Consider the following 19,728-nt stretch of genomic DNA (forward strand, 5'->3'; position numbering starts at 1 on the left):
ACATTCACGACGGATTGATTTGAGTTGGTTTCGTGTTTCTGGCAATGAATGGAATTTAAATAACAAAAAAAAAAAAATATTTTTTCTATAAAATAAAGCGTAAGAATGGGGGTGAATTAAATTTATTTTTCAAAGGGTTTAAAAAATGAAAGGGAATTTTAAGGGAAACTTTGTAATGAAATTAGCCAACGTCATCAATGAGTTTTTAGTTTTTTCTTTGCTCACAGTGCAAATGAGGGAAAATATGCTCTGGGAAGATAAGAATTTAGGTAAATTCACGGTTGGATGGGAAATTTTGGTTGTTCTAGGGTGTGTTTGGCGTGTCACGCTCATTTGAGAATTTCATATTGTGTGTGGTGTTTGTGTGTGAATTATGAGGTGGAAGCCTGAAAAATGGTGTCTATCTGGGAGTGAAAAAGAGGGAAGTTTTTTCTTCTACTTCCGTGTGCATAGTTGCTTGACAATAAATGGGGAGAGAGAGTAGAGTGTGTGGAAGAGTGCCCCCAAATATGGGTCATTTTTGTTTTGGTTTGCAGACGATGGCTTTTAAAAGGGGGGGACAAGAAGGGGAGGAAGTGAAGCACAAAGAAGTTGGAGAAGAAAGAAACTATAAAGCAGCAAAATTACCCAGCATTGTATGTAATTTTGTACACGTGAAGCGTGATTTCCAGCCACAGGCAGGGTTTGTGTATATAATTATGTATAGAAAAGGAAAATATTAATGCAGATCCTATTAATGAAAAAAAAGGAAAAGAAGGGATTGCATACAATGTATAAAATGAGTTTAATCAGTAGGATAAATGGAAGATTCCATGAATTTTCCAAGATATATAGAAATGATGAGATGTCAGACAAAATTGTGGGAGGAAATTGTTAATTAAATTCTCTGTCATGGTTCATCAGTTCATCGTATATGAGATGGATTATGGTGTTTTGTGTATCATCTTCAAGATCGCGTCAAATAGATGAGGGGGGCCATAAGAAAATTCTCTTATGGAGAAATTTATATGGCATGAGTTCACAGTGTCAAGTCACTTTGTAATTCACATTTACAGTGGTGGATTTTGCGTGATCTTCAGCAATTTGTTTAACATTCAACACTATATTAAAGAAGTTGCACGATCGCATAAATGAAGAACTTGAGAACTTCCTCATTATTTCTATAAAAATTTCCCCCAATTTTGGAATTTTTGTCAAGGATAGAGTAAAAGAAGAAATAAGAATTTTTTTTTTGATAAATTGTGGAAAATCCATCACTGATCGCTACGGATCGCCGGATGGATGATTCCGAGGCGATAAAATGTGGGTATGAAATTGTGCGAAGAGAGTTCTAATTCAATAATTTACTCCAATTGATTGAGCCAATTAAAACAAGCGGACAAGAGTTCCCATCCAAACACCAACAACATGCGTCTTGTGGACAAAAATTTTGTCTATTTTGTCTCAAATTTCTCAACCTTTTGACCCTTTCAGATCGATCTCTATGTGGATACAGCACGTCCAATTGTCGATAAAGTTCTCGAGGGCTACAATGGGACGATCTTGGCCTACGGACAGACGGGCACGGGTAAGACCTACACAATGTCCGGCATATCGTCCTCCCCACAGACAAAGGGTATCATCCCCAATACATTTGCCCACATCTTTGGGCACATTGCAAAAGCAAAAGAGAATCAAAAGTTTCTTGTACGCGTGAGCTACATGGAGATTTACAATGAGGAGGTGCGTGATTTACTGGGCAAGCAATTGAATAAGAGCCTGGAGGTGAAGGAACGCTCAGACATTGGGGTCTTTGTGAAAGATCTCAGTGGGTACGTTGTCCACAATGCAGATGATTTGGAGAATATAATGAAGTTGGGAAATAAAAATCGCGCAGTTGGTGCGACGAAAATGAATACCGAATCATCGCGATCGCACGCAATTTTCTCCATCACAGTGGAATCCAGTGAAACCGATGACAATGGTGAGCAGCACGTGAAGATGGGGAAACTACAGTTGGTTGATTTAGCTGTAAGTACAAAATGACAAATATGAGAAAAATTATTGTCAATTTGTTTGCTTTTTAATTTTATCATACAAGCGGGAGGGTTAAAAGGAGGTACACGTACAGTGGTGGTCGTGAAAAAATATTATTTTCTTTTTGAAAAATTAAAAGTTTTTATTTAAAGATTTTACTTTTAATTTAATCTTACTTTTTTAAACAGTTTTTTATACATATAACAAAGATTTACATTTTCATAATGGGCGCGGATTCACTACTCAGTCGGGCTTAAAATTTTAAGTCAGCCTTAAGGTTTTAAGTCAGAGTTTTTTTTCAGTCTGACTTAAAATTTTCATGTCGGACCGAAGTATTCCGGGTTTCGGGGTATAATCTGCAGGCTGCGAGTCTAGGATGAATTTCTCCGGGTCACACGATTTTATTTTTTTTTGCTTTAATTTTCGGCAGTATCAAAAAACTAAAAAATCGGAAATTAGACTCTATAATTTAAAAAGTTTCGATTTTCTTAGCTAAAGGAAAATCGTCTTAAGTTAGATCTGAGTTTTTTTTGAACAAGAATAAACTTCTTTAAGTTAGACTACAATTTTCTTCAATCTAGGTTTAAGTTTTTAAAGTCAGACTTAAGATTTTTAAGCACGGCCTTTGTTGTATACTAGACTTAGGTTTTTTTTTGAGGTTAGGCTTTTAAGATTTCAAGGTTAGATCAGGATGAACTGAGTTTGAATGCGTCTTAAAAGTTTGACCTAATGGAACTAAGGTTCGGCTTAAAAAAATAAGCCTGGCTTAATAAACAGCTTAACAGCTGGTTTTAAGTCAAGCTTAAATTTTTAAGTCGAACTTACATGTCAGGTTTAAATAAACTTGAGCCTGGCTTAAAAAACTCAAACCGATCTTTTATGTTAAAAAAGTTCACGAAAAAAGCGAAACTTACAAACAAAACCCGACTTAAATTTTTTTAAATGATAGAAAAACATTCTAAATAAAAAAAAATATATAAAAAATTTTTTATTGCCTAGAGAGAAATCGGATACTTGAAAATTAAAGGGGGGGGAGGTGATAGGTAAAATTTCCGGGTCAGAATGTAATACGAGGTGATAACCCTAGGCCGAAGCCTAGGAAAATTATGGGAAAGAATGTTAGAAGTCTTGGAAAATATGTAAGATTTTCTGATAAAAGAACTTGAATTTGATTAAAAATAAATCTTAAATTGCATTGAATTGAGGGCAAGGAATTTATAAAAGCTAAGTCTAGGACTTCATAATATTTTTGTTTTATTTATTTATTTTATTTTTTATTTATTTTCTTTTATTTTTCTTTTATTTATTTAATTTAATTTTTTTTATTAAAAAAATATTGAAAAGTGATGAAAAAGAGAAACAAATCACTTTTATAAAAAAATTTCTTGAATTTTATTTCAAAATAAAATAAAATAAAATGAAACAAATTAAAATAAAATAAGTTGCCTAAAACACTTTCTACTTTACCTCGTTAAGAAATAATGTTATTTTGATCTTATTGTTTGCCCCAGTCTCCTCTAAGATTTTAATTATTAAAATATTGACACGAAACATTCAAAATGAATAAACTCCTTTCTAAAATTCTTAATTCAAAGACGAATCAACTGAAGTATAATAAAACAAAATATCAAATGCTCCATTTGAATGACCACCACTATGATTTGGACTTAAAGTGTTGCAAATGAGATATAAAGCACCTCTTTGAGGGTTTACCGAGGAGGAGGAGCGGGGGGAGATGACTCCAAAGAGGAGACGACAACATAAGAAATAAGTGAAATAGTCAAACAGAAGGAGGAAGACAGACAATTTATTGTTATAAAAGTTTGTTTTTTTTTCGCGCGCTTTAGCCTTGTGCATGAAAATGATTTTTGCGCAATTTACCTGAGTGAGGAATGCTAATCACATGGCGCGTTTTGTTTTCCCACACTCATCTGTGACTGTTGCAGTTGTTCGTTCAGGGGCTGTATTCTCTAAGAGTGAAAAACTCTCGTGATAAAGTCCCGAAGGCTTTTTGCGGGGAAAAAGTGAGGAAAACTTTACGTAAGATTTTCCAGGTTTTCACATTTCTTTTAAAGCGCTAAAGCCTTCAGGAGTTTATCACGGGAGTTTTTCACTCTTGGAGAATTCATACCCAGGTCTCAATTTGACTCTCATTTATTGATGCCTCTCTTTGCAGGGCTCTGAGCGTCAAAATAAGACCCAAGCCACTGGGATGCGTCTCAAGGAGGCCACCAAGATAAACCTGTCGCTGTCGGTTCTGGGAAATGTGATAAGTGCCCTTGTTGATGGGAAGAGTACGCACATTCCGTATAGAAATTCCAAATTGACGCGATTGCTGCAGGACTCCCTTGGGGGGAATTCCAAGACGGTGATGTGTGCGAGTATTAGTCCAGCTGATAGTAACTACGTGGAGACTATTTCGACGCTGCGATATGCAGGAAGGGCTAAGAATATCCAGAATCGCACACATGTCAATGATGAGCCGAAGGATGCACTTCTGCGGCATTTCCAAGAGGAGATTGCTGAGCTCAAGAGGCAATTGGAGGAGGGGGTGTTTGAGATAAATTCCTCCGAAGATGGTGATGAGGATGCCGAGGAGAATGATGCAGCGAATGATGAGGTGGATGACGATGAAGAGAATATCAAGAGGAAGAAGAAGAAGTGCAAGGGGAACAGGAAGCTCCTGGATGATGAGAAGGAGAAGGAGAAGAGTGATGCAGAGAAGGAATTGCTGGAGAAGAAGGCACTGGAGAGTGAGCAAGAGTTGAATAAGGCAAAATCAGAGCAGGATCAGTTGCGTGCAAAATTGCAATCGCTTGAGAATAAAATTCTCGTTGGTGGTGAGAATTTGCTGGAGAAGGCGAATGAGCAGGAGAAGCTGCTTGAGCAGTACCTCGTAGAGTTGGAGATGCGTACAAAGAGTGAGCAGGAGCTGAAGGAGTCACTGCAGAAGAAGGAAGCTGAGAGGATTGACATTGAAGAGCGGTATTCGTCGCTTCAGGAGGAATGTGTGGGGAAGACGAAGAAACTCCAGCGTGTCATGCAGATGCTAATGAGTGTAAAGTCCGAATTGGCGGATCAGCAGCAGGAGCAGCAGCGTGAAAAGGAGGGCATCTACGAGAGTATTCGGAGTCTTTCGCGTGAGCTGGCGCTGTGTGAGTTGGTGCTCAATTCCTACATCCCAAAGGAGTATCAAACAATGATTGAGCGCTTTACGCATTGGAATGAGGATATTGGTGAGTGGCAGCTCAAGTGTGTGGCCTACACAGGGAATAATATGCGAAAGAATATCCCAGAACCGAGGAATTCCAACAAGGAGGTAAGATTTCCAATTTAATTTTCTTCTTTTTCTTTGATTTTTTTATTGAAATTTGCAAAAATTCATTACAAATGCGGACGCAGCCTGATTTTGTGGATCTCTCGCATGTGTACCTAAGTTACAACACAGACAATGTATCCGATCCAATACGCAGCAAGACAAGTCGACCCCGTACTTCGGGTGTACCCAGACCAACAACCACCAGGCGCTACGTGTAATCATGCAGCAAACAATCCTCTCCACAATGCAACTTGGGAATTTTTTTCGTTTCCATTTCATTGAGATCTCTGTAGATTCCTCAACATCCATGCCACCCATTTAATCTTTGATGTTCACACAAGCACGAGCTTTTATGTGCATTTCTTTGGGTACCTACATACATATATATATTCACCTGTTTGTGTCCCTAAATGTGGTTAAATGATGCATTTTTCTCTCTCTCCTTCGAGCTTTGTAGCTGCAAGCATTCTAATGTTTCTATATTGACTGTTCCTGTTTTTAACTCCCCCAAAGCAAAATCTCTCTCCCTTTCCCCACACATTTATTCGATATACCTTTTCCAGTAATTTACAGTGATGGACAAAATTGTTGACTACATATTTTTTTGGTTGGAAAGAGAATTTCTTTTACGAATATTTTAAGGGATATTAGCAAAATATTAATAAATAATCGGAATATTCCCGATATTTTACACAACATTTTCTTTAATTTAGAGGATGTTAAACCATCTGAAATAGTCGTTGCGTTTAAATTAGCAGTTTTTGACAGTTTGCGCAATTCTAACGTTTGACGTAGGTATATTTTAAAATAAATTTTCTAACGTTGGACATTTATTTTTTTTTTTAATTCTCTAACAGTTGACGTTTCTCTTCAAGCGTATATTGCTTTTTTTATTTAATATCTATAATGACCATTTTTCTGAGTTTGACATTAATTTTCTAACGTATTGGAAATTAGAATTTTCTTTGAATTTAATATCCAATTGAGACATGCCTCCTTTGCCTCAAGCATTTTAAGGCAATTTTCTAACGTTTGACGTAGATATTTCCTTTCTAACATTTGACATTTATCCCCTAAAGTTTGACGTTTCTCTTCAAGCGTGATAATTCACTTTAGAACGTTTGATAACATGATAACTTTTTTGCAAACGTTTGACGTTCCTTTTTCTAACTTTTGACGTTTCTCTTCAATCGTTTTTTGCTAATATTTAATGGTTTGACGATCCTTTATTTATTTAATTTTTGACATTATTTTTCAAACATATAGCAATATTTTTCAACCGTTTAACATTTGTTTTTTTAGCATTTGACGTTTATTGCACCAATGTTTGGCATTCATTTGTTTTCAAACGTTTTATGTTCTTTTTCTAATGTTTAATTTTGAAGGTTAATTTAACGTTACAACATTGCCTTTTCCGATATTTCCATGCAATTCTCAGCTTAAAAATAATTTATTTTAACGTCTTTGGATAAACCTGAACTGCCTAAGCATTTAGGGTGTTTGTTTAGGCACCAAAATACCTTTCCTGAATACGTTACAGTTTTGCATAAAGTCCTTTCAAATGCAAAATGTCTGAATAATTTTATTTACATAAATGTCCCTTAAAAAGAATTGAAATTAGAAAATGAAATAATCCTAAATTAAAGAAAATCAAGTGAAAATTAAATTCTTAACTTTATTTAGTCAACAATTTTGCTCACATCACTGTTTCACCTGGAAATGATCTTTCGAACCCACGAGATATTTATTAACATTTATTGTGAGTGATTTAGGAGAAATTATTTCCCTTTAAAAAAAAATGTATTCGGGAATAATTTTCTCTGTAGCATTAAATTAAGTATTTTCGGTTGTGATTGTGATTTCCATTTAAAAAAAAATTTATTTATAAAGCAATTTATGTTGCAAAAGCATCAACATTTACGTACTACATAAACATAAAAAAAAGTATAATTCCTATTGTATTAGAAAAAAAAGATCAATTAGTGTGCATTGGTAGATTTTATTAGAGATTAATATAAGAAGATATTCTTGAGTTTTAGTCGCGCTCTCGTAGTAAATCCTATTAGTATTTTATCCTCATAAATTAATGCTAGTCCACAAAAAATTAATATATAAAATTAATATATTCTATTAATAATATATTTAATATTTATTAAAATGCCTCCAAGATAACTCATCATCCTGCGAACAAAGAATACCAAACCCCATACTTACTTTTCTAGTTACGAATTTAATAAAAACTAACCAAAAAAAAAAGATTTTTTATAGAATCAAAAAGAAGATATTAAAAGAAAAAATAAAATTGTGCAATTGACCGCAAGCTTGTAGATGAAACATAATGTTCAACCTTCGCTTATTTAACAACAAATTAAAGAAAAAAAAATATCGTGTAAAATGAAAAGACATTAAATTAAATTTACTATAAAATATATATTTTAAAAAATGCATTAAATCACTACAAAATATTGACATTTTTCTCTTTCACTCTTTATACAGTTTTTTTTAATGTTGTTGTTGTTCTTTTGCTTGAGTATGAAATATGATTATTGCAGGTGTATAGCACAGAACTTTTAACGTCTATCGCAGAAACGAATATTGACAGGAGTCTTTGGTGCAAGGAGAAATTCAAATGTGGCATCAAATTCACTGCAGTATTCCACTTGGAAGGATCTCATGAGCTAAAAGAGAAAAGAAAAATCTTTTTTTAAGGGAATTTTAATAGGAAATTAAAGGAATATTCTGTTAATTAGGTGTCTTGAGGTCCTAATTGATAGAAGAAGATTTTTTTTTACATCGGTCGTTTTTTTAGGCCGTTCATTCATTAAAGAAAATAAAAGAAAATTAGAGAAATAATGGGTGAGATTCACTAGTTAGACAGTCTTAAAATTTCTTAAACACGTCTTAAATTTTTTTAATTACAAATGAGATTTCGTAAGATTTTTCAAATTTTCTTTAAGTTTTCAAAGTTTTCTTAAGTGAAAGTTAAGATTTCTTTATTCAGACTCAATCTTCTAAAAAAATTCTTAAGAACTCTCAATTTTCGCTTTAGAAAACTTTTCTTTAAAGTTTCTCTTAAGAAAAATTAAGAAATCCTAAGTTTTTCTTAAGGAGGGTCTCTTGGAAAAATTGTTAGATTTTACACATTTTTAAATTTTGTAATTTTTGAGGTTTTTCTTAAACTTGGTTTACCGATGTTGGTAACATTTGTAGCCTAATTATTGAAGTGTAAGAAAATCACTTTTCGTTATTTAAGATGCGACGACATCTTGTGATTTTCAGACTTTTCCACTAAACTGCCCTAAAACACAAAGGTAGGTTTTTCTCAGGATCTACTTGATGGATTTTGTTGGGGTAAAAAGCAAATGGAAGAGGAAGCATCAAAGAAAAATGTACCAGAACAGATTTTCGAATTTCAACTTTAAAGCTGTGAAAAGTAGAAAATATTATTGTGCACTTTTCATATCTTCTAAATGGAAATTCAAAAATTCCTTCCGGTACATTCTTCGTTGATGCTTCCTCTTTCATTTGATTTATACCCCATCAAAATCCATCCAGTAGATCCTGAGAAAAAGCTACCTTTGTGTTTTGAGGAAAATAACAAGATGGCGTCGCACCTAAGATGGCGGAAAGTGATTCTCTTACTCTTCAACAATTAGTCTTTAAATGTAACCGACAATTGAAAACTAAGTTTAAGAAAAACCCCAAGAAAAATGAAAACAATTAATTTTACCAGCTCCTCTCAAAAGAGACCCCCTTAAGACAATTTTAGACATTAAATTAAAAGTCAGACTTAAAAAAATTGACTCAAAACCTTAAGACTGACTTAAATTGTAGGGCCCGATTGAGTAGTGAATTCTATTAGAAATCTTCTGCATTTTACCTTTGCAATAAGCAGCGTAAGCTCCATGTCGACAAAACGTTTTCCCGGACATGATCTTCGTCCAATCCCAAAAGGTAGCACAAGATTGGGTGAGTGTCTCAGGTTGAAGCGTGAATTATCCTTCCCGGCTGTAATCCACCTTTCGGGTAGGAAGTGATTGGCGAATTTGAAGTTCTCCTCGGAGTGGCAGGCAATCATGGTGTGGCACAGAACGAAGGTTCCCGCGCGCAAATTATACCCCGAAAGGTTGATGCTGGCATCCTCAATAACTCGTGCAATTGCAAATGTGGTGGGTGAGAGTCGATAGGACTCCTGGATGCAGGCCTTTGTGTACATTGCCTCAGCAAGATGGTCCATAGAGAGTATTGGGGGGCAATTGCGGAATTCATCGGCAATCTGGAGTTGACTCGCTGAATTCTGTGAGAGATGCTGCAGCAGGAAGGCTAGGGTGTGTGCGAGTGTCTCCACTCCAGCCGTCATGAGGTCAATAATGCCGGATTTTTTGTCTTTCACATCAAGCTCTGGCGTCGAGAGGATGCTGTAGAAGATATTCCTCACATCCAAATCATTGTATTCGCGCTTCTCATCGTCCAATGCCTTGTCCACTATTGAGGAAATTGTTCTAAAAAGGAAAATTACATTTTTCCCCTTCAGTGAGATTGCTAATTTGGTATATGGATTCCTCCTCAGTACATTCCTCCAACTTACTCGTAGATGGTATCTTCACTCTTCACGAAATCCCTCCAAGTCTTCGTGGGGAGATACTTCCACAGGCCAGTGCCAAAAAATGAATCTCTCTGCGTAATGAAGAGTGTCTTGACGGCACTCGCAAGATTCTTCACCTGCTCCGAGGGATTCTCCGCCAGGAAGCCCATCCGGCGTCCCAGAAGGAGAGCACAGAGAGCCTCGAGACCCAATGCATTAACCAATTCCTGAAAATTAATCACGACGTTGTCTTCATTGCGTTTGAGCTTGATCAGCTCGATAAAGTCATCGCATATCTCATTCAGGATCGGTAGGAAGCCAATGAGGATTCGCGGGGAGGTCAAATTGGGCGTTAGGCCGTACCGCAATTTATGCCATGTTTCACCCTGCCTGAAAGAAATTATTTAGGAAGAGAAAAAAAAGATAGAATTCCCTATTAATTTAAATACAGCTCTTTAGGCAAAATGTCCCATCTGCTGACAAATTACTCATTGACGATGCCACAGGATGAGTAGCGATCCTTCCGTGCCCTCCGGTGGTAGACAAAAATTTCCGATGGCGGCCGGAAGGGGTATTTGCTGGGATATTTGAGGACTTTCTCAATGTCCTGCTTCGCAAAGAGGTGCACAACGGGAGTTCCGTCTCCCACTTCAAGAACAATACGTCCAAATCGACGATTGAGATCCTTGTAGACACTGTGCAATTGGTTTAGTTTGTAGTTCCAAAAGTAAATCCATTTTGTACCCACTATTGGAAATCTCGTTGGTCCTTGAATGAAAATTAAAAAATTAAAGGAAAAATTGAAAATTAATTTGCATTAATTTGTCAATTAATAAATTAAATTGTACTTATAAAAAAGTACAGACTAGTGCCTAAATTAATATTTTTTAGAAAATATTTTCAAAGGACCTTTTTTTTCATTTATCTATGTCTTTTATTAGACCTCAAGTTTTCTTACGATTTTATTAATAGAAATTCATGCGGCAAGTTAGGAAAATTCATTAAAAGATATGATGAAGATATTCCATCTCAAAAATTGATAATTTTCTTTATTTATTAAAATTCTTTCTTAAAAGTCTTTCATTAAAATAATAAAGTTTGTGCTTTATTTATTTCGATACATGAAGCATATGCTTCTATGGTGATGATTTCGTTTAATTTTCTGTCATATCATTAATAAATCATAGGGAGCACAGAGACTTTAAGAGAAAGGATAAGAAAAAAATCAATGTAGCTCTAATGCATTTGCTTTATGCAAAAAAAGGAAAATGTGAGGTACTTGATGTCTCTATCTGCTCTATCTTCTGATGGTTGATTCTTTTAGCTTTGTATTTTCGTATCTTTTTTGAATATGTGCAAGTGGTCTGTCTTTTGTTTATTTTGATTCATAAAGCATATGCTTCAATGACTGATTTATTTTTAATTTTTGTCATATTAATGAAGCATTGAAGCAAAAAGGGAAAATCAGTTTTTTTTTTAAAAATAAAACAATAAAGCACTGATGCATTTGCTTCATGCAAAAAATGCTATATAAAGTACAAAGGGGCGTGGTTTATACATTTTAAAATTTTTCCTAATTTTCTAACCGATGGAAATTAGTTAAAATTTAGGAGATAAGTAAATAATCTTTTTGGTTTAAACAGGATAAAAGTTTCGTTATTTATTTATTTTTTAATTTTTATCTTTAAACAATTCGTTGAAAGCATTAAAATAAAAATTCTCCTTTATTGTCTTATTGTTTAAAATTTATCAAGTTTGCAAATAATTTTTTAAAAAGTAGTTTAAAGATTCTTTTGATAGTAATTGATCAAAAATTCTTTTTTTCCTTTTTTACCTGGAATGTTGTAGACATCCTTATCACTGGTTACTTGGGATGATTCTAAGTGTTTGTATTTAATAATAGCATGCAGGAGATTATTACGGAAGAACAGACAGAGTACAAATGCTGCTACAATATAAATGAGGATCAGCGTCACAGACATTTCTCTTAGCTGAAGCTGAAAGACAAAGAAAAAAAAAAGAAAGAAAATCTTTAATTATTTTTTCAACTCTGTTATGGTTTTTGCTATAGAAAGAAGAAGAAAAAATTCAAACTATCAGTTTGAAAAATGATTGGATTGTTAGCAAAGTTTATCAGCGACATTATTAGCGAGGTTGGTTTGTGTTTGTTTTGTGTGAAAGTGTTGTGTGTTGAGGGGAATTGGAAAAAAAAATTGTAAATTAATCAGTTGGGAGAGACACGATCGCGAAGCGGAGTGTGATTGATGATTACCGAAGGTCATGGTTACGTCTTTGCTCTTCCTTCCCCCCAAATGTCTTATGTGGCTGCACTTGAGACAATTTTATGTTTTGACTCATATCAGTGAGAAAAGTTTTTGTTTTTATCACAATATCTATAATCTTTGTGAGATTGCAAGAGATCTTTTTTTTTTTGAGATTTTCCTGTTAATTGGTTGAACTTTTTTTCATTTGGCACGTGGTTCCGTGAGGTGACTTTGCAAAAAGCCCGAGAAGGTTGAAAGAAAGCTCAATGAGTTGCAAAATGTAAAAATCATTCTTGAGCTATATTCTGTTGCTGATAGCGCGATGTGGCGGTCATGAGAAATGGAGAGTCGTGTGGATACCTCGAGGTGTGGGCGTGCTGAAGAAAGTTCAGACGTGGAAAGTGGAGGTGCGAGTTGGTGTGATAATGGGCTTTAAGAATATAATTCCCTCCCGAAGAAAAAAAAATCAACTGAGCGGGTTGAGAATTTTTGATTTTTTTCTCCTCTTATTTGCTTACGGATGTTTGGGAGAGAGGAAGAAAAAAAAAGTAAAGAAAGACCACCGCAGAAACATAAAAAGTTGATTCACCTCGCAAAGAGAGTTTTGTTTCTTTTGCAAAATCAATGAAAAAAGAAAAAAAGAGAAAAGAATTCCTTTTGGAGATTCTTTCTAAGCAAATTGTCTTCTCGCGGTTGATTGAGTATTTTAACACAACTTGTATATACGGTTTAATTTGCACTTTACACAGACACTATATATACGAGAAATTAGCAATTAAAGGGAAGGGGAAAAGTTTAGCTTAGAGGGAAATTCCACACAGCACTTACTTTTTTCTGCAATTTATTTTTTTTTTTACTTTTAAACGGCACCAACGTTTTAAATAACGAGAAAAGAAAAAAAGGATGTGTTCTCAAATATGTTTTACGCGGACACTTTAAATGCGATGGACGATGATGCTGCGATGGGGAATCCGTTACAAAAGTTTCCGGGATCGGTGGACGACGATGATGTTGGGTATTTCGTTTTTTTTTTTATTCCTTCACAGCCAAGTTATGTTGCCCAACGGGGATGGGTTTGAGGAGGGAGCGAAAGAAGTTCTGGACGATCAGACACTCCGGCTCTAAATGCCAGTCTTCCCGGTGTACTGGATGGCCCGTAGTCCACGCGATAGAGAGGAGCTGTTGTACTGTACACAAGGTAGTATATACAGCACAAGAGGCGAGTGTGAGGTCTCATGGGTGTTCTCACATGGAGCGGCATCATCGAGTTTGGGAAAAATAACGTTAAATTGTACGCGACCAATCGGACAAGTTGACCAAACGATGGGCATGAGAGACGGCGGACCGAAAAAAGGGGGAAAAACGGACAGTGTGGATGATTTTTCGAAGAGTCCACCAAACTAGTTCTATTGGGCATGCTGGTCCAAAGACACGCAGCCAAGTCGTAAGTGCGATTTTTAATTGCTGATTATACTGATTGGCTCTTGCCTCTCGCAATAAACCACATTCTATTCGCACACATGATGATCTTGAATACCTATCTTTATGCTAATACCCCATCGCACCAGAGTCAAAAGTAAAGGTGTTTCGCGAAAATTCGGCATTCATTCAGCCAAATGATCATGCTGCGCGTCTCACGCACCATTACATTGCCAAAAATCCACTGATATTGTCATCGTGCTGTGTGAGAATTTTTTTTTCTCTTTTAAATTTTTTAAAATTAATTTTGTATTCATTTAATAGGAGTCTGAAAGAATATCGAAATTTGGATTTTTTATGAGGTTTAGGAGTTTTTTGTTCTTTTACGTCCTGCTAAGGAGCAGGAAACTCTTAAAGAAATAAAAAAAATTGTAGTTTAGTGGAAAATTAAGAATTTTCTTATGAAATATGAAAGCATTTTCACATGATTTTCTAGCAAATTTGGATGATTTGAAGATGCTTTTATTTAGGACAAAAACGTATATATGGAAGTTATGTATTTGTTTTTAAATCAGAATATCAAACTGGACAGAAGAGAAAACACAGCATTTTATGCTTTCCAACGACGTTTTCAATTAATCAATTACTATCAATTCACCCTGTTTGGGCGGAATTCACTACGCAGTCGAAATTAAAATTTTAAATCGGCTTTTAAGTCGATCTTAAAGTTTTAAGTCAGTTTTTTCAGTCTTACTTAAAATTTGTAAGTTTGTCTTAAAATTTTTAAGTTGAGCCCAAGCCTATGTAAGATTCCTGGGCTTTGGCCCGACTTAAAAATTTTAAGATCGACTTAAAAATTTTAACTCAGACTTAAAAAACTGACTTAAAACGTTAAAACCGACTTAAATTTTAAGCCCGACTGAGTAGTGAATTTCGTCCGGAAGAAATTCTTTTCTAGCATTTTTACAAAGATTTAGTACATTTACTGAAAGCTTAGTTATTACAATAAACTTTCCGAAGCGTTGCTGGAAAGTATAAGACGTTATGCTATTCTTTTTTGTCAATTGAGAGAAAAATCAAGGTTGAGAATCTCAAGGAAGGATTACGAAAAATTCTAAATATTTACGGCTTGAAAAGTTAGGTGATAATTTTCCGGAAAAATACCGGGAAAGCTATGATTTTCCAGTTGAAAGACAAATCTAAAGTCGAAAACTAAAAAGAGGTTCTAAGTATTTCTAGTCATTCGTGAATTTTAAATGACGTGTCTAAATGTTAAAACTAATAAAAATTAAGGAAAATTTAAGACCTTGTGAGATCTCAGCTAAAAAAGCTAAGAAAGCTTACTTATTTGTACGTAACTAACAGTGGGATTCAAACTCACAAATTCCTAATTAGGAATTTAACGTAATTTAACCAATTCTTTCTGATTTTTGGATTTCTTACAAGATGAACAAAGACTTTGATAAAATTAGAAGGTTTCTTAACGATTTTTTTAAAAAATCCTTTTTAGAATTAACTCAACAACAAAACACGTATTCTTTTGATATTTGAGAAATTTTTTGAGAAATGATTTTCTCAAAAATAAAAATAAGAAGAATTTTCTCGTAAATTTTTTGTACAATAATCTTAAGAATCTCACCTACAGTAAGCATTAAACACTTCCTACTGGTTTTCCTCTTTGTCCTGCCTCACCTCTCAGCATAACCACAAACTGAAGAGAGTAACATATAGTGAGGAGGAATGAGGCAAGAGGCTTCAGCATCTTCACCATATGTATACTACAAAGCTGGGATCACTGAGGTAGCCCAGGGGGTGGGGATGCTTCTCTCGAAATAGAAGTAACGGAAAAGTGAACTTCCATGTAATTAATCACCACACCCAATAGATCCTAGAGAGTGACAAATCTCGCTAGTTTTTGCACACTGACTGGCCAGATGAGAAATTACCTTGCGATTTCTGCCGCTGGAAGATCACAGGCGAATTTGCCAATCTCATTAAATATTAATTTGTTTTCGCTCAAGGTATTTATTTTGGGAATTTTGTTTGTATTTTTATCACTTTGGCGATGAGGCAGTTGGATCTTTGTGTGATTGTGGTTGTTGTAGTTTTTGGATACAATCAAAGAAGTTTCTTTTTTTTTCTTATTCTTAAAGATATTCATCGGTTAGTGTCTTGTTGATGATCATCTCGATTGCGTGGTGATTGCACGAGAAATGCGACCATCCGCCCGGGAGATGATCAAGTTTTTTTTTTTGGGGGAAACCTGATTAACAACAGAAACCATTTGATGTTGTGCTCTGTGCCAAGTGGAATGTTTTTTGGAAAAATTCTCACGCTAGAACGAAATATCTATTTTTGGTGGCAATAATACAATCCAAAGCCTATGTCGTGTAGTTTGGAATGATTTTCACAGAATAGGCAGCAGGATGGAATAAATGGATTGGGTTTTGCTGCACAGGAAGGGGTTAAAAGTAAATAAGAAAAAGGGAGACAATGTGATACAAAGTTGCAAATCGTGATTCCTTATATAGGGTTTCCTTTTTTGTTGCCTCTCAATTTGTTATCTGAAGTCTCTGAAGTAGCATGAAGGTCAGTAGTGAACTAATGGGTTGAAGAAGATGTACATAATATTATGTATATTATATTTATATTATATAAAGATTTATTGTTTATTTTAATATTTTAATCTATTTTTAACTATATTTCTAAACAGAAAATTGAAAGATAACTGGGAAAAGTAATTAAAGTCTCCCGTAGATTTGACATTTAATTCTTATGAGAACCGTGATGACTATTAGAATTTTTTAACGTTCTTTCATCAACATAAGAAACGTTTATTTCTTTTTGAATTAGAACATTTTTTAAATGAAAAAATAAAGTGTAAAAAGTAGTAAACCTATTTTTTATTACATTTTTTAGTAATTTTCATTGGTTTTTTCGATTACCAATCATAAAATTTTTAATAGACAAAAAAGTTAAATTAGATCGTAAAAGTTTTAGATTATCTCCACATTAGTTCCTGTAAGATTGTTCGCTAATTAACGATTCTAAACTACACATAAAATATTTAATTCTTTCGTGATTAGTAAGAAACCTAAAAAAAACCTATTGCGACTTTTGCTTTGGGTGAAATTCACTACTAAGTCTGGTTTAAACGGTTTAACTTTTCTTAAACAACTCTTTTAGCTAGGTCTTAGTTTGTTCTTTAAACTAGGCCTAAGTTTTTAAAGCTGGGTCTAAGTTTTTCCAATATTTAGGTTTTTAGGCCGGAGTTCCGTATATTTTTGATAAATTTGACTGAACTGGAGCTGGATCCAAAAATATATTCATATTCTATCCAAATCTAAAACCTTTAAGAGTCCTAACTTTAAAAACTTAAGTGCAGCCTAGAAACGGAATAAGCTAGATTTATTATAGTTAGCATATCCTACTTACTTGTTAGAAAACAAGGACTTGGAATTATTTGTCCCTGTTCCTTAGCTGTGAAAACGTCTTTCTTCATCTTTTCAAAATAAATTTAGTTTATTACCACGTCTCAGAAATCACAAAAGATTACAAGAAATCTAAGAAAATATGTTTCAAGTTTAAACCAGAGCGTATGATCCAACTATCTTTAAAGGTTTAACATCCGCATTAAGAACTTCACTGCATTACATTCTTAAGAATTTTCTAAGCTAATCTAATATCAAATTTAATTGTCGTCACATAAAATGTTCTGCTTAACCTCTAGGGCGACCTCACGTTAAGCCTTCTCTATAAACTTTATATTGTATATTTAAACAAGCCAGTATATCAGTTTTTTTCCCTTTATAAAAACGAACAATTCCTTCTGAACTTGGAAGATGCGCGCAATGAGTCATTGAGATCTCTTATTGAGCTCCCTTCTCGCGTCATAAATTGAAAGAGCTTGACATTGAAAGTCTCCACTTTTGTAATCTTATTTGATAATGTTCAAGGAAAAGTTGTGTGAAAATATCTCATTGCGATAATTCAACCGCTATCGCATTTCTGCACTGGGGTTCATTTCTGTTTTGGTGCAGAGTTTGTTGTACATGAAAAGTCTCTCTTTGGGACACATTGCTGTGGGTGAATGATTTAAATGTCTGAGAATTTATTCTAATTTCTGCACCTTCTGCATCTTGGTGGAATTTTTTTTTGTAATTTGGAGGAACTTGACTCTGGGGATATTATATATTTTTCTTCGGTGGTGGTGTGTGCTTTTAATTCTCTCCCCGAAAAACTGTGCATAATTTATTAGAGTCAGTGTATCAGCAGTATATCACCGGCGCATTATTTTGATATGTGTATGCGTGTTGTGTCAGAGAGGAAGAAGAATGAGAAGTAAAAGAAGAAAAAAAAACTGAAGAAATTATATATTGTTGTGTATATATGGCAACCGTGAACTTGATTGAGAGCTTTCGCGCGCGCAGATTTTTTTCTGCTTCCATCCACATGTTTTTAATTCATTGTCGAGATTAGTCGATTGAACTTGAACTAGAAAATTCTTATCACGGAGCTCACAGTGGTGTGAAGCAAAAATAAATAACATGGCTGGGTGGAAGATGATGATTTTTTTTCCTGTGCCCTCCTTTGCGGCTCTCTTTCCTCCCCCTTTGGGTGGCGTATAAGTAAAAATTCAATCGCAAGTTTTTTTTTGTTATTTTGCCTCTATTTTTAGAGGACTCTGTGTGACATATAAGGCACTATCGGAAGACCTCGACCATGTTACTGATAGAAGGAGCCTCTAAAAAGAGGCGAGGAAAATGTGAGATTATTTTTTTTTTTTAAGAAAAGAAGCATCAGAATGAGGAATTTTCAAGGGGTGTTTATCTGGCGAATATTTGGTGTATTTAAGCGAATCATCCGAATCTTGACGAATAAGTGATAATAGTTGTAATCTTCTTAACAAATAATCCGAATCTTGACAAAGACTTTGAATCTTTTTGAAGAAAAATCAGAATTTTAACAAAGAGTCCGAAACTTCTTGATGAATATAATTCAAATCTTCTTAACAAATAATCTGAATTTTGACGAACAATTCAAAGATTTTCGTTTAAATAAACACCCCTTGGGAATTTTTTGAAATAAGTTATATCAGAATTTTTTAGACTGTCCTATGTAGTATATTTATGTACAGTGTGTTGTACATATATAATATTAGAGATATGACGAGAAAAGCATGATATTCTGTGACCATTTTTTCGGTATATAATAGCAGCAGAGGGAAATAATTGATAAGAAAATGCAAAGCGCAGTGAAAGTGTCAATAGAAATTTTTCTTATTTCTCGCGGAGAATATTATTATTATTGATGAATTTAGCAAAAGAAGAAAGTTGCACATACGCAGTTCCCCCCGGAAGAAGCAAAGATCTTTATGCAAATTCTGCTGAATTGATCACACACAATGTTGGATGCAAAAAAAGTCACAAGAAACGCACACGCGTCAAGGAAAAGGAAGATCACATGAAAGTATCGTTATCAAGACGCGCTTTTTTTGTTTTAATGATGTCTGCACATTTTTTTTTTATTACATCCTCTTGTGATCACGTTCACACTTGAGATCGCACACAAAATCGTTGAGTAATTAATTTTTATTTGTGCAAAATATTTCACGTATATGAAGCACACAAATTACAACCTGATGAGCTATTATTTTACTTGATAGTGCACGCGTGGATTTTTTTTTGTAGTTTGTAAAATCCACAGTGATGTATTTTGTGTTGGAGGATCGTTGGTGGATGGATATTCTACCATTATAATACGTACTTTGTTGGAAGTTGGATTCAAGAGTCATGGATGCGGGAAGACGTGGAAGTTGCACGATGGGTGCTTTATTGGATTTCTTTTTCACTCACTCACTCAAAAAAACACTCACTTGAAGACACAGAAAAAAAATCACAAAAGTAACTTTTCGGGGGTTCCACAAATTTTTTTTAGTTGTTTTTGTTTCACAAAAGGACGTGTCGCGCGATCATCAGGGGAAGTGAATACGATCGTGAAGTGAATTTGTGATGTCCCCTGGCAGCTGGAGAGCACAGTGGGTATGGTGAGCGATCGCCGGCAGCATCGCGTTCGCACTGAACACTTGAGCTGTGTGATCGCGCGATCGTACCCGCACTTGGTGC

General features: G+C 34.7%; 2 protein-coding genes across 4 annotated transcripts in view; one reads left to right on the top strand and one right to left on the bottom strand.

The window, feature by feature from the left end:
* The window catches only part of LOC129786437 (kinesin-like protein KIF3A), a 30,294-nt gene extending 24,562 nt beyond the window's left edge, over positions 1–5,732 (top strand). The window contains exons 3-5 of the mRNA XM_055821476.1: positions 1,474–2,010; positions 4,193–5,335; positions 5,419–5,732. Of these exons, the coding sequence (XP_055677451.1) occupies positions 1,474–2,010; positions 4,193–5,335; positions 5,419–5,553 (1,815 nt within the window). The 3' untranslated portion in view covers positions 5,554–5,732. The remainder of the gene's footprint in view (positions 1–1,473; positions 2,011–4,192; positions 5,336–5,418) is intronic.
* Positions 5,733–7,745: 2,013 nt separating this feature from the next.
* On the bottom strand, positions 7,746–19,728 carry LOC129786457 (ecdysone 20-monooxygenase). 3 transcript variants are annotated; one of them, XM_055821511.1, is made up of 6 exons: positions 19,370–19,728; positions 11,755–11,917; positions 10,409–10,688; positions 9,924–10,310; positions 9,216–9,837; positions 7,746–8,013 (listed from the first exon to the last, which is right to left on the bottom strand). In XM_055821511.1, exons 2-6 carry the CDS (start codon positions 11,900–11,902, stop codon positions 7,906–7,908), a joined length of 1,545 nt encoding a protein of 514 aa, XP_055677486.1. In that variant the 5' UTR covers positions 11,903–11,917; positions 19,370–19,728; the 3' UTR covers positions 7,746–7,905. The 3 variants fall into 3 exon arrangements, with proteins under 3 accessions (XP_055677486.1, XP_055677485.1, XP_055677484.1); XM_055821510.1 differs by lacking the exon at positions 19,370–19,728 and adding an exon at positions 15,243–15,395; XM_055821509.1 differs by lacking the exon at positions 19,370–19,728 and adding an exon at positions 13,013–13,581.

This window comes from Lutzomyia longipalpis, chromosome 1, assembly GCF_024334085.1.
Source record: "Lutzomyia longipalpis isolate SR_M1_2022 chromosome 1, ASM2433408v1".
NCBI classification, from domain to species: Eukaryota; Metazoa; Arthropoda; class Insecta; order Diptera; family Psychodidae; genus Lutzomyia; species Lutzomyia longipalpis.

Coding starts and splice junctions, on each gene's coding strand:
- LOC129786457 (XM_055821511.1), bottom strand. CDS start 11,902: ATGTCTGTGACGCTGATCCTCATTTATATTGTAGCAGCATTTGTACTC. Junction 10,311..10,408: donor TCCTGTGGCATCGTCAATGA/GTAATTTGTCAG, acceptor AATTTCTTTCAG/GCAGGGTGAAACATGGCATA. Junction 9,838..9,923: donor AGTGAAGATACCATCTACGA/GTAAGTTGGAGG, acceptor TTTCCTTTTTAG/AACAATTTCCTCAATAGTGG.